Here is a 26,042-nt window from a genome sequence, read left to right on the forward strand (position 1 = left end):
GTTGCAGTGAGCCGAGATCATGCCACTGCACTCCAGCCTGGGGGACAGAGTGAGACTCCATCTCAAAAAAATAATAAAATAAAATAAAACCACTTTGAGTTTGTTTTTGTATACAATGTGGGGTTGAGATTTTATTTTTTTCAAAATAATAACCAGTGGTTCCAGCAACATTTATTAAATAAATCATTTCCACACTGATCATGTATTAAGATTTTCTTTACATGTGGTTTCTGGGCTCTTTGCATTCTGTCCCACTGGTCTATTTTTCTCTGTACTGCCTTAATTACTATAGCTTATAAGAAGTGCTGCCATCGGGTAGGGTATATTGTACTGCTTTAATATTGTCTTGCTTATTCTTGGTTCTATTTAGAATTTTAATTGGAATTGCATTCAATCTCTAAATGAATTTAGGGAGACTTTGCATCATTACATTATTAAGTCTTCCTATACATGAACATATTTTATCTATTAACTTAGATTTTCTTTAATGTTATTCAATAAAGATTTATACTTTTTTGCATATAGGTCTTGTACATCTTTTGTTAGATTTATTCCTGGGTGTCTTTTAGTTTTTGTTTCTACTGTAAGCTCTAATTGGTACACTATTGTTTTTTTATATTGCTCTTATATCCTAAAACCTTGCTTCAATATTTTACATATACTTTTGTATTTTCTATGTGGACAGTCATGTCATCTGCAAATAATAAGCTTTGTTTCTCCTTTTTTGATCCTTACTTTTTATTTATTTTCCTTTTCTTACTACACTAATTGGGACCTACAGTACAAGGTTGAATAGAAGTGCTAGTTTTGCTCCTTTGTATCATTATGGTGACGTAAATTAATAGTTTTCTTAAGTTAGATCACTCTTTTATTACTGAGATAAACCCACCTTGGTCATAGGTATTTTCAATGCATTTTTCATTCTGATTGCTAGTATTTTGTTTTAGATTTTGGCATGTATGTTCATAAGTGAAGTTAGCACGTAATTTTCCTTTCTCATAATATCTTTGCCTGGTTTAGCATAGAGGTTATGCTAGCCTTATAAAACGAGTTGGGGGAGATTTAATCCAACAGTTTATATAGTATTGAGATTATCTGTTCCTTGTATATCTGATAGAATTCACCTATACAACCAACTATCTAGCAGGTAGGTGGTGGTTGTTTGTTGGTTGATAGATTTTAACCACTGCTTCAATTTAGTTCACAAACATAAGTCTGTTCAGTTTTCCCCATTTTTTCTTGAGTCAATTTTGGTAAATTTTAGCTTTATATAAAATTATCCATTTAAGTGTTCAAATTTAATGGCATAAAGATGTTCACAAAGTTATCGTATTTTTATTTCAATATCCTATCTACTGTTACTTACTTTACACCCATTTATGGTTTGGTTTTTTTTTTTTTTTTTGTAGATGGAGTCTCACTCTGTTACCCAAGCTGGAGGGCAGTGGCGCGATCTCAGCTCACTGCAACCTCCACCTCCCGGTGCAAGCGATTCTCCTGCCTCAGGCTTCTGAGGAGCTGGGACTACAGGCATGCGCCACCATGCTCAGCTAATTTTTGTATTTTTAGTAGAGATAGGGTTCGATATGTCGGCCAGGCTGGTCTCGAACTTCTGACCTCAGGTGATTCACTCACCTTAGCCTCCCAAAGTGCTGGGATTACAGGCATGAGCCACTGCACCCGGCCCCATTTTCTTTTTTTATTCATTGATGGCACTGAATTTATTGATGAGTAGGTGATTTTTTTATGGCTTATCTCATGATTTATTCAGATCTTTAATGTCTTTCAATGAAGCTTTACAAGTTTGTTCTTAAATGCTTTATTTTTTGTTGCTCTTGAAAATGGCCTTTTTAAAAAAAATAATGTATTTTTGTGTATAGTAACCCTATTTATTCTATTTTTTAAATCTTTTATTTTAAGTTCAGGGGTACATGTGTAGGCTTGTTACATAGGTAAATGTGTGTCATGAGGGTTTGCTGTACAGATTATTTCACCACCAGGTATTAAGCCTAGTACCCATTAGTTACTTTTCCTGATGCTCTCCCTCCTCCCACCCTCCACCCTCTGAAAGGCCCCAGTGTGTGAAAGACCCATCTATGTGTCCATGTGTTCTCATCATTTAGCTCCCACTTACAGGTGAGGACATGCAGTATTTGGTTTTCTGTTCCTGCATTAGTTTGCTAAGGATAATGGCCTCCAGCTCCATCCATGTCCCTGCAAAGGACATGCTCTTGTTATTTTTTATAGCTGCATAGTATTCCATGGTGTATATGTACCACATTTTCTTTATCCAGTCTATCACTGATGGGCATTTAGGTTGATTCCATGTCTTTGCTATTGTGAATAGTGCTGCAATGAACATACATGTGCATGTGTCTTTACAACAGACTGATTTATATTCCTTTGGGTATATACCCAGTAATGAGATTGCTGGGTTGAATGGTAGTTCTACTTTTAGCTCTTTCAGGAATCACCATACTGCTTTCTGCAATGGGTGAACTAATTTACACTCCCACCAATAGTGTACAAGTGTTCCCTTTTCTCTGCAACCTTGCCAGTGTCTGCCTTTTTTTTTTTTTCCTTTTTATCATAGCCATACAGACTGGCTTGAGATGGTACCTCATTGTGGTTTTGGTTTGCATTTCTCTAATGATCAGTGATATTGAGCTTTTCTTCATATGCTTGTTGTTCATACGTATGTCTTCTTTTGAAAAATGTCTGTTCATGTCCTTTACCCACTTTTTAATAGGGTCGTTTAGTTTTTTCTTGTAAATTTGTTTAAGTTCCTTATAGATGCTGGATATTAGACCTTTGTCAGATGCATAGTTTGCAAAAATGTTCTCCCGTTCTGTAGGTTGTCTGTTTACTCTGTTGATAGTTTCTTTTGCTGTACAGAAGTGCTTTCATTTAATTAGCTCTCCTTTGTCAATTTTTGCTTGTGTTGCAATTGCTTTTGGTGTCTTTGTCATGAAATCTTTCCCTGTGCCTATGTCCTGAGTGGTATTGCCTAGGTTGTCTTCCAGGGATTTTATAGTTTTGGGTTTTACATTTAAGTCTTTGGTTCATCTTGAGTTAATTTTTGTATGATATGGTATAAGGAAGCGGTTTAGTTTCAATCTTCTGCATATTGCTAGCCAGTTATTCCAGCAGTATTTATTGAATAGGGAATTCTTTCCTCATTGCTTGTTTTTGTCAGGTTTGTCAAAGATCAGATGGCTGTAGGTATGCAGTTTTATTTCTGGGTTCTCTATTCTGTTCTGTCACGGGTGGAGGGTGTCCAGGTTCTTGGCATTTTGAACAAAGAATTGGACAAAACACACAAATAAAGCAAGGAAAGAATGAAGCAAGGAAAGCAGAGATTCATTGAAAACGAAAGTACACTCCACAGTGTGGGAGTGGGCGGAGCAGTGGCTCAAGGGCCCTGGATACAGAATCTTCTTGGGGGGAGGGAGAGCATCAGGATAAATAGCTAATGCATGGGGGGCTTAATATCTAGCTAATGGGTTGATCTGTGCAGCAAACCACTATGGCACACATTTACTTATGTAACAAACCTGTCCGTCCTGCACGTGTATACCGGAACTTAAAATAATTTTTTTTTTGAGATGGAGTCTTGCTCTGTCGCCCAGGCTGGAGTGCAGTGGTATGATATCGGCTCACTGCAACCTCCGCCTCCCGGGTTCAAGCGATTCTTCTGCCTCAGCCTCCCAAGTAGCTGGGACTACAGACACACGCCACCACGCCCAGCTAATTTTTGTATTTTTAGTAGAGATGGGGTTTCACCGTATTGGTCAGGCTGGTCTCAAACTCCTGATCTCAGGTGATCCACCCACCTTGGCCTCCCAAAGTGCTGGGGTTACAGGCGTGAGCCACCGCACCTGGCCATAAATTTTTTTTTAATGGAATGTTCGGACAGAGACCGAGACATGGGGAGAAAGCCACGTGAAGAAAGACGAAGGCAGAGATTGAAGCAATGCATCTACAAGCCAAAGAATGCCAAAGATTGGCTGCAAACCCCCAGAAGCAATGAAAGAGGCATAGAAAAGATTCTCTCTCACAGCCTTCATAAGAAACCAACCTTGCTGACCCCTTGATTTCAGACTTCTATTCCCTAGATCTGTGAGACAATACATTTCTGCGCTCAGTTTGTGCCACTATGTTATAACAGCCTTAGGTAATAAATGCAGCATTAGTTAATGAAGCACTGACATTGTCCAGCATAATACTGAACTAGATGTCCTTAAGGGCACTTCTTTACTTCTCTAATACACAATTTTTAAAATGGTTCAATTCAATGACAGAAGACAATAAATTGTTGGAAATATATTTAATTCATTTATTCATTCAACAAATATTCATTGAACACACTACATGGCACAGTAGGGAACAAAAGAGACAATCCCCTACCCTGGTGGAGCTTACATGCTAATGAAGGAGACAGACATTAAAAAAAAAAGATAAATACATAGCCACAAACTTGTTAAGTGATATTAAGAAAATACAGGGTGTGGCCGGGTGCAGTGGCTTACACCTGTAATCCCAGCAGTTTGGGAGGCCGAAGCGGGCGGATCACCTGAGATCAGGAGTTTGAGACCAGGCTAGCCAACATGGTAAAATCTTGTCTCTACTAAAAACACAAAAATTAGCCAGGCGTGGTGGTGCACACCTGTGGTCTCAGCTACTCTGGAGGCTGAGGCAGGAGAATCACTTGAACCTGGGAGGCGGAGGTTGCAGTGCACCGAGAAAGTGCCATTGCACTCCGGCCTAGGTGACAAGAGTGAAACTCTGTCTCAAAAAAAAAAGAATGAAAGAAAGAAAGAAAAGAAAAGAAAAGACAGGGTGCTAGGAGAGAGTATAAGAGAGTATTCATAGACGTCCTCTCTGGAGAGACAATATTTAAACTGGAAAGTTGAAGGAAGAGAAGAATCTCTATGTGAAGGCAGGGAAGCTCATTTCAGGCAGAAGAAACTGCATGTGCAAGGGTCTTGATGTAGAAATATGTTGGCATGGGTAAAGAACAGAAGGGCTATTAGAACTTGATATGCATGGGAAATAAGAGAGAGAAAAAAAGTCAAAGATGACTAACTGGGAAACTGAGTGAATAGTGGGAGCTATTGACTGAGGTGTGGAAGAATCTAGGAAGAATGAAATAGGTCAGGGTAGGAAGCAAAAGTTCAGTTTTAGACATGTTAAGTTGGGAATCAGTAAATCTTCAAGTGGGAAACAATATATAAGCTTAGAGCTCAGGAGAAAGGCATGGGCTGGAGATAGAAATTTGGGAGTCATCAATATAGGTGGTATTTATAGCCCTGGAACTGGAAACGATTATTAGCAAGGGAGTAAGTGGGGCTAGAGAAGGGAGAAGGGCCAAGGACTGAGTCCTGGGGCATCCTGACTCAGAGATTTGGCATTGTCAGATCTGCATTGTCATCTGAGACTCTCCCTTCCCAACTATACTGCCTTTCCCCTTTCTATCCGCAAGTGTCAAGTCTGTGTCATGGTCTGAGGCATTTCCTGCCCAATCTTGCTTCCTCCCCTTTTGTAATTCACAAGCAGACCCCAATAAACTTCTTACACTGCTAATTCTGTCTCAGTATCTGCTTCCCAGAGGACCTGAACTGACACAATTGGTACCAGGATTGGTCTGAGAAAGCAGATGATTGGGGTTTTGGCACTGGATCACTTAATGAAATGAAATGAGGACTTCTTCCCAAGTAGTATGTGGACCATGGATAGTCCCTGGTACAAGATGGTGGCCCAACTGCTAAAACTGTCACTGGTAGTAACTTGGGAGAGTGTTCTGGTAAAAAGAAAATGCTCTGGCAGGTGCAATGAAGAGTAGAGATGAATAACTTTGCATAGAAGGACAGTGGACTTGGCTGGCTGTCATTAAGGTGCACAGACACCATATGAAGGGACAATTAAGTGGCTGAGGGCAGTTAACTATTGAAAACTAAGCATGAAGGCCAGAGGACCTCTTTGGTAGCTCATAAAGATGTTCTTATCTCGTTCAGTGAGACAGCAGAAAAACCTAGAGATCAAATTCAGAATGACCAAGCTTCAAAGGTGACTGAATACTCATCCAAGCCAGGTCCACGATACTCAAGTCAGCACTCCAGTTAGGCAAACCCAGGATCGTGGCAAACAGCATGGGAATGTCTAAGTGGGTGCTCCCAAAGATTTTGACTCCTCAGACTGCTCTGAACCTTTAGAGCCTGCAGCAGTAACTCATCTCTCCCTATTAAGGGCTGGCATTCACCCCATCCTTTGTGGAAAGACAGCACAAAGGCCTTTCCCTTATAAGGCACCAAGATCTGCCTCCACCTTTTCTCCTGGCTATAAGACCAGTAAGTAGGGTTAAGTCAGGGTGTAAGCCTGCCAGGGATGTGCTGGGCCTGGTAAGAAAGGAAAAGATCTATACCCCAAAGGAGTTGTAAGATCTAGCCAACATATACTAGGAGTCAGAGAGGTCCCACGGACTGGATTTAGAGTGTTTGAGCAATGGGGCCAGAACATAAGACTAGGTAAGGGAGAGTTTATTGATTTGGGGGCACTGTCCAGGAATACAGGACTTAGCACTGTGGCAAGGACCCTAGGAGTTGGTGTAAACTGGCAGTCAGGGTGGCCCCTAGAACCCTGGGGAAAGTGATAACTCACATTGAGTGAGGGTGAAATGCCTAAATTGCCAGGACAGATGGTAATGAAAGGAACTAAGTAGCGCAGGAAGGTGAATATGCTGGAGTGGTTATATAACCTGAGGCCCGAAGACCAGCCAGAGAATTATGTTGCACAGGAGGGCTCAGGAGATGCACGATTTACCAATGCCATGTGGAATGCCCTGGTGAAAGGGGTGCCAGCATCACCAAGATGTTCCATGGTGTTGCTCCTCTGCAGGCCAAGGTGGACTGCAGGAGAGGCAATCACAGAGCTGGGCTTGTTAATGGAAGCCAAAGTTATAAGGGCCGAGTGACTGTGTTTAACTGCCCGAAGTCAGAAGGCTGCACTTAGACCATAATGATTAGCAATCAGAGGAGCAGCCAAAGACACTCCAGGAGTCAAGAGGATTGTGCATGTTGTCCCTAGAGGCAAAATAGGTGGATTGCCAACAAGAATATCGTTTAATTACATAATTTTTTAAGTGGCAATAGATGAGGAGGAGGCTGAAGGTCAACACTCCTGTAAAAAGCCATGATCTCCTGCCTAGTTCCTGGATCTGAGTTATCAGACTTAGGACTCATTGACTGAAGAGGTGGCTAGGTCCCCTGGAAGAAGAACCCTACACATCACCATGGCAATTATAAACCATAGTTTGAGTCCTTCTCCCAAAAGGACCTAAGACTTAGATGACTCTACACGAAGGACAGACATTTAGAGACTACTGGAAATTGATGTCTAGAGACCCAAAAAGTTTCTCTAACAAGAAATTCCAGGTAATAAGCAAGGAGACAGAACACAAATTTGGATAGAAGATAGTTTACCAATATAGGAGTACTCTCCTGGTATACACCCGGGGAAGGGCCCTGGAAGACAGCACAAACACAATGCTAGGATAGATCCTAGAAGCATGAAAAACATGTTGTCTGACACTAAGTGCAGTAGAAATGCCTACATTGCCCTGGCAGATAGTGAAGAAAGGAATGAGAAGGCTCAGGGAGGTGGACACGCTGGAGTGCGTATGTCATGTGAGGCCAGAAGACCCACTGGAGGATTCTCTTGTACAGAAGGACTCAGGGAACACCCAGTTCACCCAGGCCATAAGGAATGTGCTGGAGAGAGGGATGCCAGCATATCACCAGTAAATTCAATGTGGCTCTCCTCTGCAGGCCAGAGTGGATGATAGGAGGGGCAATCACAGAGCTGGGCTCATAACTAGCAATGGGGATGACGGGGCCTCTTCCATCCTGGAAGGGCCAGCAATTCATTCTCACAGGATGGACATTCTTTCTGAATATGGTTTTGCCTTTCCTGCCCACAGAACCTCATCCAGCACCACCATCCAGGGGCTTAAGGAGTGCCTGATCCACACCATGGAATCCAACACAGCACAGCATCCAAACAGGGAATTTATTTCATAGCAAAGGAAGTTTGGGAGTGTGCCTGTGACCATAGGATCCCCTAGGCATGCAACATTCCACACCATTCATAAGTAGCTGGCCTGACAAGAGTGATGGAATGGCAAGGAGCAGCTGAAGCACCAGCTCAGAAGCAACACTCTGCAAAGATGTGGTAGCATCCTCCAGGATGCAGTGTAAGCACTAAATTAGAGACCTCTATATGGCACCATCTCGCCAAGAGGAAAAATACATGGGTGCAGGAACCAAGGAGTGAAAGCAGGAGTACCATCATTCTCAATAACCTACTAGTAGCAAGACATTGTGCTTTCAGTCTCCACAACCTGGGGCTCTACAGTGTAAGAGGTGAGCACACTCTTGCCAGGGGCGTAGCAGGAGTCCCATTGAACTATACGCTACAGCTGCCACCAGAGCATTTTGGAGGTCAGAGACATGGGGAGTAAAAATTAGAAATACTCTGTTATAAGATGCCTGCACTACTCATGAAGCAGTATAGTGTTAGTTGAAGGTTGACTTACATTAGTTAAAAATGCACGTTATAGGCTGGGCGTGGTGGCTCATGTCTGTAATCCTGACACTTTGGGAAGCTGAGGCAGGAGGATAGCTTGAGCTCAGGGGTTTGAGACCAGCCTGGGCAACATGGTGAAAACTTGTCTCTACAAAAAAATACAAAAATTAGCCAGGCAGCATGGCACGCATCTGTAGTCCCGGCTACTTGCGGGGCTGAGGTAGGAGGATCACTTGAGTCCAGGAGGTCGAGGCTGCAGTGAGCCGAGATTGAGCCACTGCACTCCAGCCTGGGTGGCAAAGTGAGACCCGGTCTCAAAAATAAATTAATTAATTAAAATGTATATTATAAAGTCTAGGGCAACCATTGCAACTGATACATTAGGAGAGGAGATAAAATGGAATCATATGAAAAGCTCAATTTAAACCAGGGAAGGCAGAAAAAGACGATAGGGAAAAAACAAAGAACAAGAGCAATAAATAGAAAACAGTTATAAAAATGGACACAAATACACACTTAGAAGAAATAAGACCTGGTTTTCAGTCATCAGTAGAGTGATTAAAGTTAACGTGAACCAATTGTACATTCCAAAATACCTAGAAGAGGCCGGGCGTGGTGGCTCACGCCTGTAATCCCAGCACTTTGGGAGGCCGAGGCAGGTGGATCACCTGAGGTCAGGAGTTCAAGACCAGCCTGACCAATATGGTGAAACCCCATCTCTACTAAAAATACAAAAATTAGCTGGGCGTGGTGGCATGCGCCTGTAGTCCCAGCTACTCGGGAGGCTGAGACAGGAGAATTGCTTGAACCCGGGAGGCAGAGGTTGCAGTGAGCTGAGATCGTGCCACTGCACTCCAGCTTGGATGACAGAGCAAGACTCCGTCTCAAAAAAGCAAAACAAAACAAAACAAAATAGCTAGAGGAGAATAATTCAAATGTTCCTAGTTAAAAGAAAAGATTTATGTTTAAGATGATGGATATTCTAATTACCCTGATCCGATTATGTAAATGCATCAAATTATCACATGTATCCCAAAAGTATGTACATCTAATATGTATCAATTTAAATAAATAAATATACGAAAGAAAATAGTTATAAAGATGGTAGATATTAGTCTGACTATATCAAAGTCACTTTAAATGTGAATGGTCTAAATGCACCAATTAAAAGACAGAGATTGTCACAGTGGATAAGAAAATAAGCTCCAATTACACACTGTTTATAAGAAATCCACTTTTAATATAAAGACATAGACATATTAAAAGTCAAAGGTATGGTGGCTCACACCTGTAATCCCAGCACTTTGAGAGCCTGAGGCGGGAGGATTGCTTGAGCCCAGGAGTTTGAGACCAGCTTGGGCAACATAGTGAGACCCCATCTCTACAAAAAAATTAAAAATAAAGTAAAAAGATAGCCACAGATATACTAAAAAAAACAAAAAACAAACAAAAAAACAAAAAAACACTGACCACAAGAAAGTTGGGGTAGTTATATTTCTATCAGATAAAGCAGGTTTCATAACAAGGAATGTCATCAAGAATAAAATGGGGATCATTCTGCAACCGGCACTCCACAGGTCAGATGGCTGCACAGCAGTGGCGGAGGTGACCATAGCCACATAATGTCCATAGTTCGTTTATCCGTCCATGCCAAATGGATTGTGGGGAAGGTGACTGGGACAAAAATGCAAAAGACTGCTAAAGTGAGAGTGATCAGGCTTGTTCTGGATCCCCATTTATTAAAGTATTATAATAAGCAAAAAACGTACTTTGCTCACAATGCCCTTCAGCAGTGCACAATTGGGGATATCGTGCTTCTCAAAGCTTTACCTGTTCCACAAACAAAGCATGTGAAACATGAACTGGCTGAGATTGTTTTCAAAGTTGGAAAACTCGTAGATCCAGTGACAGGAAAACCTTGTGCAGGAACTACCTATCTGGAGAGTCCATTGAGTTCGGAAACCACCCAGGTAAGCAAAAATCTGGAAGAACTCAATATCTCTTCAGCACAGTGAAGGAGGAACGGAAGAAGAAGCCAAAGGGAAAGATTTACATGTTTGTTTATTTTATGGAAAAAGAAATTTTTCTAAGTTTCATCACAAACTGTGTCCAATTTCTCTTGTGATATTTATGAAATAGCTAAAAGCAAATGAAGTAAAGGGCATATTATGGTTTTTCACAAAGGTTTATGGTCATGCTTCAAATTTTCTTTTCAGTGAACATACTTTCACGTTACACTAAGTGTGTCTAGCGGTCTGTTGCATTTTGTAAGCTCACTGTTTTCGAAGGTTTTGTTTTCGTTTTTTGAGACAGGGTCTCGCTTTGTCGCCCAGGCTGGAGTGCAGTGGTACAATCTTGGCTCACTGCAGCCTCGACTTCCCTGGCTCCAGCAATCTTTCCACCCCAGCCTTCTGAGTAGCTGGGAGCACAGGAGCGTGCCACTACACCTGGCTAATTTTTTGTAAATTTTGTAGAGACAGGGTCTCCCTATGTTGCCCAGGCTGTTCTTGAACTCTTGGGAGTGAAATGCTCACAATGGCCTCCCAAAGTGCTGGGATTACAGGCCTGACCCATTGTGCCCAGCCAGTTTTCTTTTTTTCATTCAAAAGAATCTTGAATTTACCTTAGAACCTTTATTTTGAGGGAAGAAAGCCTTTGAATATAAACAAATAAGGCCACATTAAGTGAATCTTTTGGATGCTATATATTCAAAATAAATATTTTATTTTTCTGACTTCAGCAGTTCCAAAGGGAAATAATCAACATGCTTATGGTCAGAATTTTTTTTGATCAAGCTGTATTATTAAGAATGTTGACATATAGAAAATAAAATTTTACAATTCTGAAAAAGAAATAAAATAAAATGGGGCATTATGGGGGTCAAGTCTCAAGAAAACAATACAATCTTAAAACATGTATGCCCTAACAACAAAGCATCAAAATAAATGAGACAAAAACTGATAGAACTGTAAGAATAACTAGACACATCTACTATTATCATTGGAGATTTCAACACCCCTCTGTCAGCAATGGATAGATTAAGCAGGCAGAAAATCAGTACAAATATAGAATGGATTGTGGAGAAGGAAGAAAATGAAACCTAGTGGCAGCCCTGAGACCAACTGCAGCAAGATGAGCTATTGCTCTTCCCACTAACCTCCTCTTCTAAGTCTTCCCTCAGGAAGAGAGGTTCACAGGAACTCTGAACAAGAACTCTGAAGTTAATCCAAGCAACACAAAGGATGGACTGTGGCAAGCATGGAGCTGCATAGCTCAGAGCTCCCATCAAGAAAGACTTTGCCATGGAACTATGAGGAGTGAAGTTAGCTTACAGCCTCAGGTTGTAGGACCTTCCAAGACTGGCTGCAGTATTCTTGACAAAACCATGCTTTCCCTGGGCAGCCTCCAGTCAATAACTAAGCAAGGTGGTAGTTCTAGGGCCTGGCCACTTCTGCCCAATGTGAGACTCTTTTAAGAGGCAGACTTTCCTCCAGAACTCCCCACTGGGTTGAGACCAAGACTTTGTCATATTTGCCTCAAAGTCTAAGGCAACTCTGCCAAATTCTGTTTCCACCCCTTATCCTTTCACATGTGTCAGATATGCATTGTAGTTTGAATGCCTTTCCTGCCCAATCTTGCTCTCTGCCCTTTTATCTTTCACAGGTATTAGCCACAATCAACATCCTGCATTCCTAACTCCGTATTAGCATCTGCTTCCTAGAGGACCCAAATAGACACAATTAGCCACACACCACTGCCATCCACTTTGGGGAAATTCTTCAGAATACACTTAATCAAGCATTTCAAGAGTCTCTTCATTATGATCAAAATGTTTTCAGCAAGTTCTTCAGTTTAATTCATAACTAGGAAAATCAGATAATGAAAACCATTTAATACCACAGCCTCACAATCTCCATCAAGGCATGTGTGCTGCCAGTTGCAGTGGCTCACACCTGTAATCCCAGCACTTTGGGAGGCCGAGGCAGGCAGATCATGAGGTCAGGAGATCGAGACCATCCTGGCTAACATGGTGAAATCCCGTCTCTACTAAAAACACAAAAAATTAGCCGGGTGTGGTGACACGCGCCTGTAGTCCCAGCTACTCGGAAGGCTGAGGCAGGAGAATGGCGTGAACCCGGGAGGCAGAGGTTGCAGTGAGCCGAGATCGTGCCACTGCACTCCAGCCTGGGGGACAGAGTGTGACACTCAGTCTCAAAAAAAAAAAAAAAAAAAAGGCATGTGTGCTGTAGCTACAGTTTTTACAATCATTGCATTCGGTTTATCTGGAAGGATAGAACACTGATGAAGCTTGTCATACAAGCATACATTTGGGCTGCGTAAAGTTAATCTTAATCATGCTTATGATCATTCAGATTAAGGGTTTTTGTTCCAGAAAGATACAAGATTTTTCTTGAAACTCAGTCAAGTGATGAATTTTCCTTAGGGAAGTCAGTGACTTCCTTGAGCAAAAGTAGTTATTTATGGTCATTACCCTAACCTCATAACAAAACTGGAAAAAAAAACCTTTAACATAACTGGCAAGCATTAAGTGCTTCTCATAACCTTCATGTGTAGCTCAGGTAGAGAGGGCTTTCTTGTGGTCAACAGTGTGTAGCTGTGTTAGTTAGTGCTATTGTTTGGATGTTTGTTCCCCCAAAACTCATGTGGAAATTTGATCCCCAGTGTTGGAGATGGGGCCTATTAGGAGATGTTTGGGTAATGGGGCAAATCTCTCATGAATAGATTAATGCCCTAGGAAGGGAAGTGGTGAGTGAGTTCTCACTCTATTACTTCTCATGAGAGCTGGTTGTTAAAAAGAGCCTAGTACCTCCCCCTTCTCTCCCTTGCTTCCTCTCTCGCCATGTGATCTCTGCATACACTGGCTCCCCTTTGCCTTCTACCATGAGTGGAAGCACCCTGAGGCTTTTACCAAGATGCCCAACATTCCAGCCCGTGGAACCATGAGCCAAACAAACCTCTTTTCTTTATTAGCTCAGATATTTCTTTTTCTTTCTTTCTTTTTTTTTTTTTTAGACAGCGTCTCACTCTGTGACCCAGGCTGGAGTGCAGTGGCACAATCTCAACTCACTGCAACCACTGCCTCCCAGACTCAAGCAATTCTTGTGCCTCAGTCTCCCGAGTAGCTGAAACTACAGGTGTGCACTACCACATCCAGCCAATTTTTTGTATTTTTAGTAGAGATGGGGTTTCGCCACATTGGCCAGGCTGGTCTTTTTGTTTGTTTGTTTTTGTTTTTGTTTTTGAGACAGAGTCTGGCTCTGTCACCCAGGCTGGAGTGCAGTGGCACGATCTTGGCTCACTGCAACCTCTGCCTCCTGGGCTCAGGCGATTCTCGTGCCTCAGACTCCCAAGTAGCTGGGACTACAGGCACACACCACCATACCTGGCTAATTTTTTGTATTTTTAGTAGAGATGAAGTTTCACTATGCTGGCCAGGCTGGTCTCGAACTCCTGGCCTCAAGTGATCTGCCTGCCTTGGCCTCCCAAAGTTCTGGGATTACAGACATGAGCCACTGCGCCCAGCCAGATATTTCTGCATACCGACACAAACAGACTGAGACAGTCAGGTAGACTAGAATCTGCTGTGGTAACGAAGAAACCCTGAAATTTCAGTGGCTTAACCAAAGGTTGATTTTTCACTCACACAAAGTCCTATGAGATGGTTCCTGTATGAGCAACTCTCCAGGGTGGTTTTCCTCTGAGGGGTAAACCCAAGGATACAGGTTCCTTGCATCGTGTTCCACCATTTCAGAGTCCTTTGCTTCCTGCTGTACAAGAGCAAAGAGATTTATTAATAGCATGAAAAATCATGAAGGGTATTACATGGTTTAGGCCTAGAAGTGGCAGTTATCAATCCTACACATGTTCTCTTGCCAAAACAAAACCACATGGTCCCATTTAGGCAAAAAGAAAGCTTGGAAATGTAAGGGAGCATGTGGATATTGGTGGATAGTCTCTGGCATAATAGACTTTGCTTTTGATATAACAGCTTGAAAACATGAAACAAGCTCTAACGTTGGATTTACCTAAGCTTTCACACTCTTTATAGTTTATCCTGACACATCACCTTCAGTCTAAGTTATTCACATAAAGTCACCAATAAGCTTAAATTTCTTCTCTATCTCAATTAATTACATCACCATCCACCCATTTGCTCAAGTGCAAAACTTAAAATTTATCTGTGTTTCTGCTACATAGAAACTGGATAAAAGAGCCGGGCATGGTGGCTCACGCCTGTAATCCCACTACTTTGGGAGGCCGAGGCGGACAGATCACCTGAGGTCAGGAGTTCGAGACTAGTCTGGCCAACATGGTAAAACCCTGTCTCTATGAAAAATACAAAAATTAGCTGGGCATGGTGGCGGGTCCCTGTAATCCCAGCTACTCGGGAGGCTGAGACAGGAGAATCGCTTGAACCCAGGAGGCAGAGGTTGCAGTGAGCCAAGATCCCACCAGTACACTCCAGCCTGGGCAACAAGAGCAAAACTCCATCTCAAGAAAAAAAGAAACTGGATAAAAGAAAGCCAAAGAGCCCTGTGCAGGAGTGATCCCAGAGCAGCTTCTATGAATATTACAATTCCATTTGGAAGGAATTCCTAAAGTGAAGATGGATTGGCAGAATTACCTGTGAAGTTATGCTCACAATGTCAGGTTCATTTTAAAAAAGAAAATAAAATAGAACGACCTATGAAGAGTATTTTAATATTTCCCTTTGCTCTAAGGGTGTGTTTTATACTAACTTCTTATTGCAGTGTGATAGCCCATTAAGACTTCCCTAAAGGGAAGAGGGTTCCCTGAATATCCTATGTGAGTATTCAGGTCTGCTTAACAGTTATAGTTCTCACTGTCAATTAATAAACTGACATTTTGGTTCATATATATCTGTAACTTAGGAGTAGAATCATTCATTCATTCATATATTTAACAAATATTTATTGAGTGCCTAGTAGGCTACAGTTTTAAATGCCAAAAATATAGAAGTATACCAAACAGATAAAACCTCTGCCCTCACAGAGCTTACATCTTAGTAGGCTAAAGAGAGACAGATTTTAGCCCGGAGTGGTGGCTCACACCTGTAATCCCAGCACTTTGGGAGGCTGAGGTGGGCGGATCACTTGAGATTAGGAGTTTGAGACCAGTCTGGCCAACATGGTGAAGCCCCATCTCTACTAAAAATACAAAAAATTAGCCACATGTGGTGGTGCATGCCTGTAATCCCAGCTACTCAGGAGGCTGAGGCAGGAGAATTGCTTGAACCCAAGAGGCAGAGGTTGCAGTGAGCCAAGATCGAGCCACTGCACTCCAGCCTGGGCAACAGAGCAGGACTCTGTCAAAAAAAAAAAAAAAAAAAAAAACAGAGAGAGAGAGAGGTTTTTTTTAAGAAAAATATATAGTGTGTCAGATGGATAGTGGTAAATTCTATAGAGAACAAGAAAGCAGGGAAGGGGGACAGAATGTACCAAGGTGGGGGTTACAATTTTAAACAGAGTATTCAGGCCTCACTGGGAAGAAGACATTTGAGCAAATCTCTGAAGGAGGTGAAGAAGCAACCATTCAGATGGCTATGGAAAAGCATTCCAGGCAGAAGAGACACCAAGCGCAGAGGCCTGAGGTGGGGAGTGCCTGGTTTGTTTATGGATCAGCAGAAAGGCCAGTGTGACTGAAGTAGAGTGAACACAGGAGAGAGTAGTGGCGAGGAGTCAGAGAGATAATGTGGGGGCAGTGGGGGGGATGAGGGAAAGATTGTGTAGGGCCTTGCAGAGCAGTATTAGGATTTTGGATTTTTGAGATGTAGAGTCATTGGAAGGTTCCAAACAGTGAAGTGACACCATCTGACTTTCATGCTAAAAGGATCAATTGGCCGTATGTGGTGGCTCACGCCTGTAATCCCAGCACTTTGGGCCGAAGTGGGAGGATCACGAGATCAGGAGTTCGAGACCAGCCTGGCCAACATGGTGAAACCCTGTCTCTACTAATACAAAAATTAGTCAGGTGTGGTGCTGTGCACCTGCAGTCCCAGCTACTAGGGAGGCTGAGGCACAAGAATTGCTTGAGCCCGGGAGCAGAGTTTGCAGTGAGCCAAGATCACAACACTGCACTCCAGCCTGGGTGACAGAGTAAGACTATGTCTCAAAAAAAAAAAAAAAAAAAAAAAGTTTCCATTTGCCACGATGGGGAAGGCAAGGGAGGGACAGATTTGGTGGGGTAGATCAGGGGTCTCACTTGAGACACTTTATGATTGAGATGCATAATCTAAGTGGAGCTACTAAAGGGGCCTGTGAACATGGTGTGTCCGGAATGGGTGGGTTCTTGGGTCTCACTGACTTCAAGATTGAAGCCGCGGACCCTCGCGGTGAGTGCTACAGCTCTTAAGGTGGCGCGTCTGGAGTTTGTTCCTTCTGATGTTCGGATGTGTTCAGAGTTTCTTCATTCTGGTGGGTTCGTGGTCTTGCTGGCTCAGAAGTGAAGCTGCAGACCTTCGCGGTGAGTGTTACAGCTCTTAAGGAAACGCGTCTGGAGTTGTTCATTCCTCCGGTGGGCTCGTGGTCTCGCTGGCTTCAGGAGTGAAGCTGTAGATCTTCGCAGTGAGTGTTACAGCTCATAAAAGCAGTGTGGACCAAAAGAGTGAGCAGTAGCAATAACAAGGTTTACTGCAAAAAGCAAAAGAACAAAGCTTCCACACTATGGAAAGGGACCCGCGTGGCTTGCCACTGCTGGCTCCAGCAGCCTGCTTTTATTCTTTTATCTGGCCCCACCCACATCCTGCTGATTGGTAGAGCCGAGTGGCCTGTTTTGACAGGGCACTGATTGGTGCGTTTACAATCCCTGAGCTAGATACAAAGGTTCTCCACGTCCCCATCAGATTAGTTAGATACAGAGTTTCGACACACAGGTTCTCCAAGGCCCCACCAGAGCAGCTAGATACAGAGTGTCGATTGGTGCATTCACAAACCTTGAGCTAAACACAGGGTGCTGATTAGTGTGTTTACAAACCTTGAGCTAGATACAGAGTGCTGATTGGTGTATTTACAATCCCTGAGCTAGACATAAAGGTTCTCCAAGGCCCCACCAGAGCAGCTAGATACAGAGTGTCCATTGGTGCACTCACAAACCTTGAGCTAAACACAGGGTGCTGATTGGTGTGTTTACAAACCTTGAGCTAGATATAGAGTGCCGATTGGTGTATTTACAATCCCTGAGCTAGACATAAAGGTTCTCCAAGGCCCCACCAGAGTAGCTAGATACAGAGTGTCCATTGGTGCATTCACAAACCCTGAGCTAGACACAGGGTGCTGATTGGAGTGTTTACAAACCTTGAGCTAGATACAGAGTGCCGATTGGTGTATTTACAATCCCTGAGCTAGACATAAAGACTCTCCACGTCCCCACCAGACTCAGGAGCCCAGCTGGGTTCCCCTAGTGGATCCCGCACTGGGCCTGCAGGTGGAGCTGCCTGCCAGTCCCGCGCCGTGCGCTCGCATTCCTCGGTCCTTGGGTGATCGATGGGACTGGGCGCCATGGAGCAGGGGGTGGTGCTCGTCGGGGAGGCTCGGGCGGCACAGGAGCCCATGGAGTGGGTGGGAGGCTCAGGCATGGCGGGCTGCAGGTCCCAAGCCCTGCCCCGCGGGAAGGCAGCTAAGGCTCGGTGAGAAATCGAGCACAGTGCCAGTGGGCTGGCACTGCTGGGGGACCCAGTACACCCTCCGCAGCCACTGGCCTGGGTGCTAAGTCTCTCATTGCCCGGGGCCAGCAGGGTTGGCCGGCTGCTCCCAGTGCGGGGCCCGCCAAGCCCACGCCCACCTGGAACTCCAGCTGGCCCGCAAGTGCCACAGGCAGCCCCGGTTCCCGCTTGCGCCTCTCCCTCCACACCTCTCTGCAAGCTGAGGGAGTGGGCTCCAGCCTTGGCCAGCCCAGAAAGGGGCTCCCACAGTGCAGTGGTGGGCTGAAGGGCTCCTCAAGTGCCGCCAAAGTGGGAGCCCAGGCAGAGGAGGTGCCGAGAGCAAGCGAGGGCTCTGAGGACTGCCAGCAGGCTGTCACCTCTCAATGGGAGTCCAGAGCTCAGGGGAGAAGTCCAAACTAGAGATACAGTAGTCCTCTCTTATCTGTAGGAGATCTGTCCCAAGATCCCTGGTGGACGCCTTAAAACATGGATAGTATTGAACCCAATATATATACTGTTTTTTTTTCACCTGATAACCGAGAGAGCTACTAAGAGACCAACAGGCAGGTATCATGGACAACTTGGGTACAATGGACAGAGGGATGATTCACATCCCAGGTAGGACAAAGCAAGATTTCATCACACTACTCAGAATGGTGCATAATTTAAAACTTATGAATTGTTTATGTCTGGAATATTCCATTTAATATTTGCAAACTGTAGTTGACCACAGGTAACTGAAACTGAGGAACATGAAACTTCAGATGAGGGAATACTACAGTATATATTTGGGAGTCATCGGGACATAGATGACATTTAAACCCATGAGACTAAATGAGATCAGCATGGAAATCGGTTTAAATGGAGAAAAAGCTCAAGGAGTGAGCCTAGAGCACTCGAATATTTTAGAGGTCATGGAGATGAGGAGGAACCAACAAAGGAGACCAAGAAGGAGTGATGGTAGTTATCAAGAGTCAGCCTTCTGAGCCTGCTGGCTGCAGGGTATCCTGATAAAGCTGAATTTCTGGATCTGCAGAGCTAAGAAATCAACAGCAGGGACCCTCACCAAGGTACTGCTGTCTGGTGAAGTCTAGCTAAGTAGTCAGTCAGCGTTTTCCTTTGATATCTTTTAAATGCAACAAAATCTGATGCAAATTATATGCAAAAACATCAGGACGGCAATATTGCGGTAGATATGGCTAGTCTCTTGTTTAGGGACAGACATTAAACACTACAGCCATGCATGCCACACTGGCAGGAGGAGCTCCACCCTGTGACCCTCCAACCAGGCCCTCAGGCCAACCTTGGAGAACACCCAGCAGAGACACTGAAAACCACTCCCAGTGAGGCAGGAGAATAGGGACTGGAGTTAAAGACCCTAAGGCCATTTCATGCTGACTTCCTAGAACTAAATTGAAAGGAAAACCCTAACTTTCCACGCCTAAGTAACAAAAGGACCAGAGACTACTCCCTTTCCAAACCCCCACCTTTTCTGGATGGCAGATGGGAAATTGAAAGTACCTCTCATTGGTTGCAAAAAGCAAAAGAGTGTAACTTTGCAAAGGAGTGTAACTTTGTAACTTCACTTTAGCCTCTGATTCGTTGCACCAGTCAGATGTTTGCATAGGAGTGTGACCTTTGTAACTTCGCTTCAGCCTCTGATTGTGGGCCACCACTTCATTTACATGGGGTGAACATCAAGTGGCCAATGGGAACTCTCTAGGGGTTATTTGGACCCAAGAAGATTCTGTATCCGGGGATCTTGAGCCGCTGCTCTGCCGCTCCCACACAGTGGAGTGCACTTTCATTTTCAATAAATCCCTGCTTTCATTCTTTCATTGCTTCATTCTTTCCTTGCTTTGCTGTGCATTTTGTCCAATTATTTGTTCAAAACTTCAAGAATCTGGACAGCTTGCAGTCAAGACCTTCTACCGATAACACCAATGCCCCAATAGCAAAAGGCTACTGGCTCACTGCACCCCCTTTCATTGATGCTGCCAAATACCAACTGACCTAGAAGTAAAAGAACACTTTACACTCCAACTGCTGGACCTTATCAGCAGGTTAGGCTGAGAGAGATTTAAGTTAAGCTTAGCACTCCAAGTCTATGATGGGTTAAATCCCAAAGCCTCAAATCTCTCAAGATATTCTTCCCCCATCCCTGCTGTAATTGAAACCTTGGCTGTCTGCTGACCCCTTTCAAGTGCGAGCTGTTTATTTTCTCATCCCCCCCACAGCTAAATGCCTCAGGGAGTGCCAGGAGGTGGAGCTCGAGCTCTCGTCGCTCCCCAAGACCACTTTCTGATCTTTGTTCCTCCTCCCTCCTGAGAAATCTTTGGTTTTTCCTTGGCTCATGCTATCCGCTTGTATCATCCTCTCCCATTCCTGGTAGCAGTCTTCTATACCTTCCCAGTCACTACCCTCATTTGTGAAGAATTTAGTTCTGTACTCACAGTCTCTCTGTCCTCTTTGTCCCAACTTCCCCTGTCATTCTCAGTGATTTCAACATTCACGTGGCCAATAACCCAGCGTGCACACCTCATGTTTCCTTGATCTGCCCATTGCAAATAACTACTGCCATTTTGGGACATACTTCACAACCCAGAGCAGCAAGATGGGGCCTTATATCTTGAAGGTTCATAAACTTCAATTAATTTTTTTCATTGGTACACCAGCACATGGTTTATAAAAGTTGACAACTCTTTAGAACAGGAAATAGGTAAAAGTGTGTATTGTTTTTATTAGAAGTTGGGCCTGTGCTTCATTCTTTCTGTTTTGTTTTCTGTTAAACTCACCGTGGGTCAGTGATTACAAATGGGATTTTATTTTATTTTTATTTTTCAGAGATGAGGTCTTGCTGTGTCACTCAGGTTGGAGAGCATAGCTCACTAGGGCCTTGAACTCCTGGGATCAAGGGAGTCTCCCACCTCAGCCTCCACAATAGCTAGGACTACAGGTGCACACCACCACACTCAGCTAATTTTTAAAATTTTTTGTAAAGACGACATCTCACTATGTGGCCCAGGCTGGTCTCAAATTCCTGGCCTCAAGTGATCCTCCTGCTTTGGCCTCCCAAAGTGCTGGGATCATAGGCTGAGTCACCATGCCCAGCCTATAAATAGGATTTTAAAATGTCACAGTAGATGAAGATAAACCCCTAATGATCCAAAGATACATATGCACAAGGTCATTCATCACAACATTGCTTAAAATTGCAAAATATTGGAAATAATATAAATGTCCATACATAGGTTTATAGTTGAATAAGCTATGGTACATCCATACAATAGAATACTATGTGGCTGTAAAAAAAAAAAGTGAGAAAACCCTCTACAAACTGAAGTGGAGTGACTTCTAAAATAAAGTTACAGTGAAAAAGCAAAGTGCCAAAGATATGTCTATAGAATGCTACCTTTTAGGTAGTAAATAAAAGGAAGCATTTTCATACAAACATCTGTACATGAATGTTCACAGCAGCATTGTTCATAATAGCCAAAAACCAGAATCAGACCATCAACGGATGAAGGGATGCTATCATTTGAATGTGTCCCCTCCAAAATAAAGGTGTTGCCAATGTGATGGCATCAAGAGGTGGTGCCTTTAACAGGTGATTAAGCCATTAGGGCTTCTCCTTCATTAAAGGGAATAAGGCCCTTATAAAAGAGGCTTCATGTAGCATTTGGTTAGTTTGCTATTCCACCTTTTGCCATGGGGTGGTGCAGCAAGAAGGACTCACCATACCAGATGCCAGCACCTTGGTTATGGACTTTCCAGCCTCCGGATCTGTAAGCAATCAATTTTTGTTCTTTATAAATTACCCAGTCTTGGCCAGGCACGGTGGCTCACGCCTATAATCCCAGCACTTTGGGAGGCTGAGGCGGGTGGATCACGAGGTCAGGGGTTCGAGACCAGCCTGACCAACATGGTGAAACCCCCGTCTCTAGTAAAAATACAAAAAAATTAGCTGGGCGTGGTGGTGGGTGCCTGTAATCTCAGCTACTCAGGAGGCTGAGGCAGGAGAATTGCTTGAACCCGGGAGGTGGAGGTTGCAGTGAGCCGAGATTGCGCCACTGCACTCCAGCCTGGGCGACAGAGCAAGACTCTGTCTCAAAAAAATAAATAAATAAATAAATAAATTACCCAGTCTCAGGTATTTTGTTGTAGCAGCACAAACTAAAACAATGGATAAACAAATTGTGGTACATCCATACTATGGAATACTACCCAGCAATCAAAAGGAAGAAACTATTGATGAACACAACATGGATAAATCTCAAAGGTATTGTGCTGAGTGGGAGAAGCCAGTCTCAAAAGGTAACATGCTATATGCTTCCATTTATATGACATTCTCAGAAGGCAACATGATAGAGATAGAGAACAAATCTGTGGTTGCCCAGGTGGGGGTTGGGGAGGCCTTGACTACAAAAGGGCAGCACATGAGAAGTTGGGAACAGCTCTGGATCCTTATTGTGGTAGTGGTCACACCAGCCTATACATGTGCTCAAATTCCTAGGACTCTACACCAAAATATGATGTGATTATGCTGCATATCAATTACAAAAAGTATAGTGGTGGAATTTGTGGTAAAAATGTTATGACTTTAATCGTAGGTCTTCAGATAGTTATTAGAGATGTATCACTCCAACACTTGGACCGTCTATTGGTATAAAAAAAAATACTGGCCAGGCACGGTGGCTCACACCTGTAATCCCAGCACTTTGGGAGGCTGAGGCGGGCAGATCACCTGAGGTCAGGAGTTCGAGACCAGCCTGACCAACATGGAGAAACCCCGTCTCACTAAAAAAACAAAATTATCCAGGTGTGGTGGTGCATGCCTGTAATCCCAGCTACTCAGGAGGCTGAGGCAGGAGAATCGCTTGAACCCAGGAGGCAGAGGTTGCAGTGAGTCAAGATCACACCACTGCACTCCAGCCTGGGCAACAAGAGCAAAACTCCGTCTCAAAAAAAAAAAAATACCAGCAGTGCCAGGCACAGTGGCTCATGCCTGTAATCCCAACATTTTGGGAGGCCAAGGCAGGAGGAGGATTGCTTGAGCCCAGGAGTTCAAGACCAGCCTGGGCAACATAGTGAGACCTCATCTCTACGAAAAAATTTTGAAAATTAGCTGGGCATGGTGGTATATGCCTGTAGCCCTAGCTACTGCAGAGGCTGAGGTGGGGGTATCACTTAAACCCAGGAGTTGGAGGTTGCAGTGAGTTATGATCATGCCACTGCACTCCCGCCTGGGTGACACAGCGAGACCCTGTCTCTGAAAACAAACAAACAAACAAAAAAACAGCAGCAAAGAAACTAAAAGTATCATGCAACTCCCATGAAAAATAACTGAAATTTGGATTACCATGACCTGGTGTATTGGTCCATTTTCACACTGCTGATAAAGACATACCTGAGACTGGGCAACTTAGAAAAGAAAGAGGTTTAGTGGACTTACAATTCCATGTGGCTGGGGAGGCCTCACGATCATGTCGGAGGGCAAGGAGCACTTCTTACACAGATGGCAGCAGGCAGAGAGCTTGTACAGGGAAACTCCCATTTTTAAAACCATCAGATCTCGTGAGACTTATCCACCTAGAATGGAAGGACATTTCATCATCACCTAAAGCTAAACACAACAGGCCAAAGGCAAAAGCTGTGGAAACCACATTTTATAAGGTTGTACTGAATTGCAAAGGTTAGACCTACTGAATTCATTGTTCACACACTTACCAAAACTGCTGCCAAAGACATAGTGAAAATGATGACTGGGAACAAAGCAAGTGTATTTGTCAAATATCACAGTTCTTTTTAAAATTACAGATGTGGCTGGAAACTTAAAATAGCAAATATCCAACTTCTGAGGAGATTGATATTATTTGCTGCAAATTGATGAGTCTACTGATCTTGTGAATTTAGCTAATATTTTGGTATTTATCATATTTAACTTAAGCCACTTCATGAAGACATCATGTTCTGCCAATCTTTTGCAACTTGTACAACTGAAGAAGAGATTTCCTTCTCTTCCTTCCTTCCTTCCTTCCTTCCTTCCCTCCTTCCTTCCTTTCATCTAACTAATGATTGCTGGGCACTAATGTGCCAGCCACCACTGCAGGTAACAAGGACACTGCTGTGAACAAGAGACAAGATCCCTTCCCTCATGGATCTTACATTCTGGTAGGTGGAAACAGACAATAAAATGACAGGAAAGAAAAACAGCAGACAGGGATAAATGCTATACAGAGAATTGAAATGGGGCAATGTGGTAGAGTGAATGAGGGCCCTGTAGATGGGGCAGTCAGGCAAAGCCCTCTGAGAGGAGGTAACATTTTTTTTTTTTTTTTGAGACGGAGTCTTGCTCTGTCACCCAGGCTGGAGTGCAGTGGCACGATCTCGGCTCACTGCAAGCTCCGCCTCCCAGGTTCACGCCATTCTCCTGCCTCAGCCTCCCGTGTTGCTGGGACTACAGGCGCCCGCCACCATGCCCGGCTAATTTTTTGTGTTTTTAGTAGAGGCGGGGTTTCACCATGTTAGCCAGGATGGTCTCGATCTGACCTCTTGATCCGCCCGCCTCGGCCTCCCAAAGTGCTGGGATTACAGGCATGAGCCACCGCAACCGGCCAAGGAGGTAACATTTAAGTTGAGCTCTGAACGACAAAAAGAAATCAACTCTGCAAACTGGGGAAAGAACATTCCAATCAGAGGAAGCAGCTAGAGCAGTGGTTCTCAACAAGAATAGCACCACCTCCTAGGAAGCATTTTGGAAATTTGCGGGGAAGAGTACCACAGTGATTGGGGTATTCTGCTGGCATTTACTGGAGAAAGGCCAGGGAAGCTGCACATCTGCAATGCGCAAGACAGTCCTGCATCCTTCATGGCTCTCAAAGATCCCATCAGACATTCATGTAGGTGGAAAACCTGTTTACAATTATCTGTGTCAAGAACTTAACTTTGCTTTACTGCTAAAGACAAAACATTTTTTGCACAGTGTTTTTGTACATGGCATTTTCCAGGATCGCAAGTACCATGTAAATAGAAGGAAGGTTGTATCTTGTTTGTTTCTTTCAGAACTTCATCAAGAGTTGTTTAACATTAAAAAAAAAAAAAAAAAAAAAGTTGCCGGCCAGCTGCAGCGGCTCATGCCAGCACTTTGGAAGGCCCAGGCAGGCGGATCAGCTGAGGTCAGGAGTTCAAGACCAGCCTGGCCAACATGGTGAAAACCCATCTCTACTAAAAATACAAAAATTAGCCATTTGCCGGGTGTGGTGGTGGGCGCCTATAACCCCAGCTACTCAGGAGGCTGAGGCAGGAGAATCGCTGGAACTCAGGAGGCAGAGGTTGCAGTAAACCGAGATCGCGCCACTGCACTCCAGCCTGCACAACAGAGTGAGACTCCATCTAAAAAAAAAAAGTTGCCAAGGAAATAAAGATGTGTCATTAAAAGGAAAAAAAATCTCACCAATGGCAAGGCAATGTCACAGAAAACACTGCACCTTCAGAGAAAATTGATGGAGAAGAGAATTTTTTAAATTGATGATACATGGCCACGGCAAAACAAAACAACAACAACAACAACAAAAAAAAAAAAACAGGAGAAAAAGGTAAACAGTATAAAAAGGCACACAGGGTTGGGTGCGGTGGCTCACGCCTGTAATCCTGGCACCTTGGGAGGCCAAAGGGGGCAGATCACTTGAGGTCAGTAGTTTGAGACCAGCGTGGCCAACATGGTGAAATTCCGTCTGTACTAAAAATACAAAAATTAGGGCCGGGCACGGTGGCTCATGCC

The 26,042-nt window shown here is 43.8% G+C and overlaps 1 protein-coding gene and 1 long non-coding RNA gene across 2 annotated transcripts in view; one reads left to right on the forward strand and one right to left on the reverse strand.

The window, feature by feature from the left end:
- Positions 1–10,202: 10,202 nt before the first annotated feature.
- LOC100615166 (small ribosomal subunit protein uS17m-like) lies at positions 10,203–10,595 on the forward strand. The gene has a single exon (XM_054676722.2). It carries the CDS (start codon positions 10,203–10,205, stop codon positions 10,593–10,595), a length of 393 nt encoding a protein of 130 aa, XP_054532697.1.
- Positions 10,596–14,044: 3,449 nt separating this feature from the next.
- Positions 14,045–26,042, reverse strand: part of LOC129138859 (uncharacterized) — a 39,054-nt gene continuing 27,056 nt past the window's right edge. Inside the window, exons 2-3 of the long non-coding RNA XR_008542080.2 lie at positions 23,715–23,851; positions 14,045–14,369 (exon numbers count right to left, since the gene is read on the reverse strand). This is a non-coding gene — a long non-coding RNA (uncharacterized LOC129138859). The remainder of the gene's footprint in view (positions 14,370–23,714; positions 23,852–26,042) is intronic.

The sequence above is a fragment of the Pan troglodytes genome, chromosome X (assembly GCF_028858775.2).
Source record: "Pan troglodytes isolate AG18354 chromosome X, NHGRI_mPanTro3-v2.0_pri, whole genome shotgun sequence".
NCBI lineage: Eukaryota > Metazoa > Chordata > Mammalia > Primates > Hominidae > Pan > Pan troglodytes.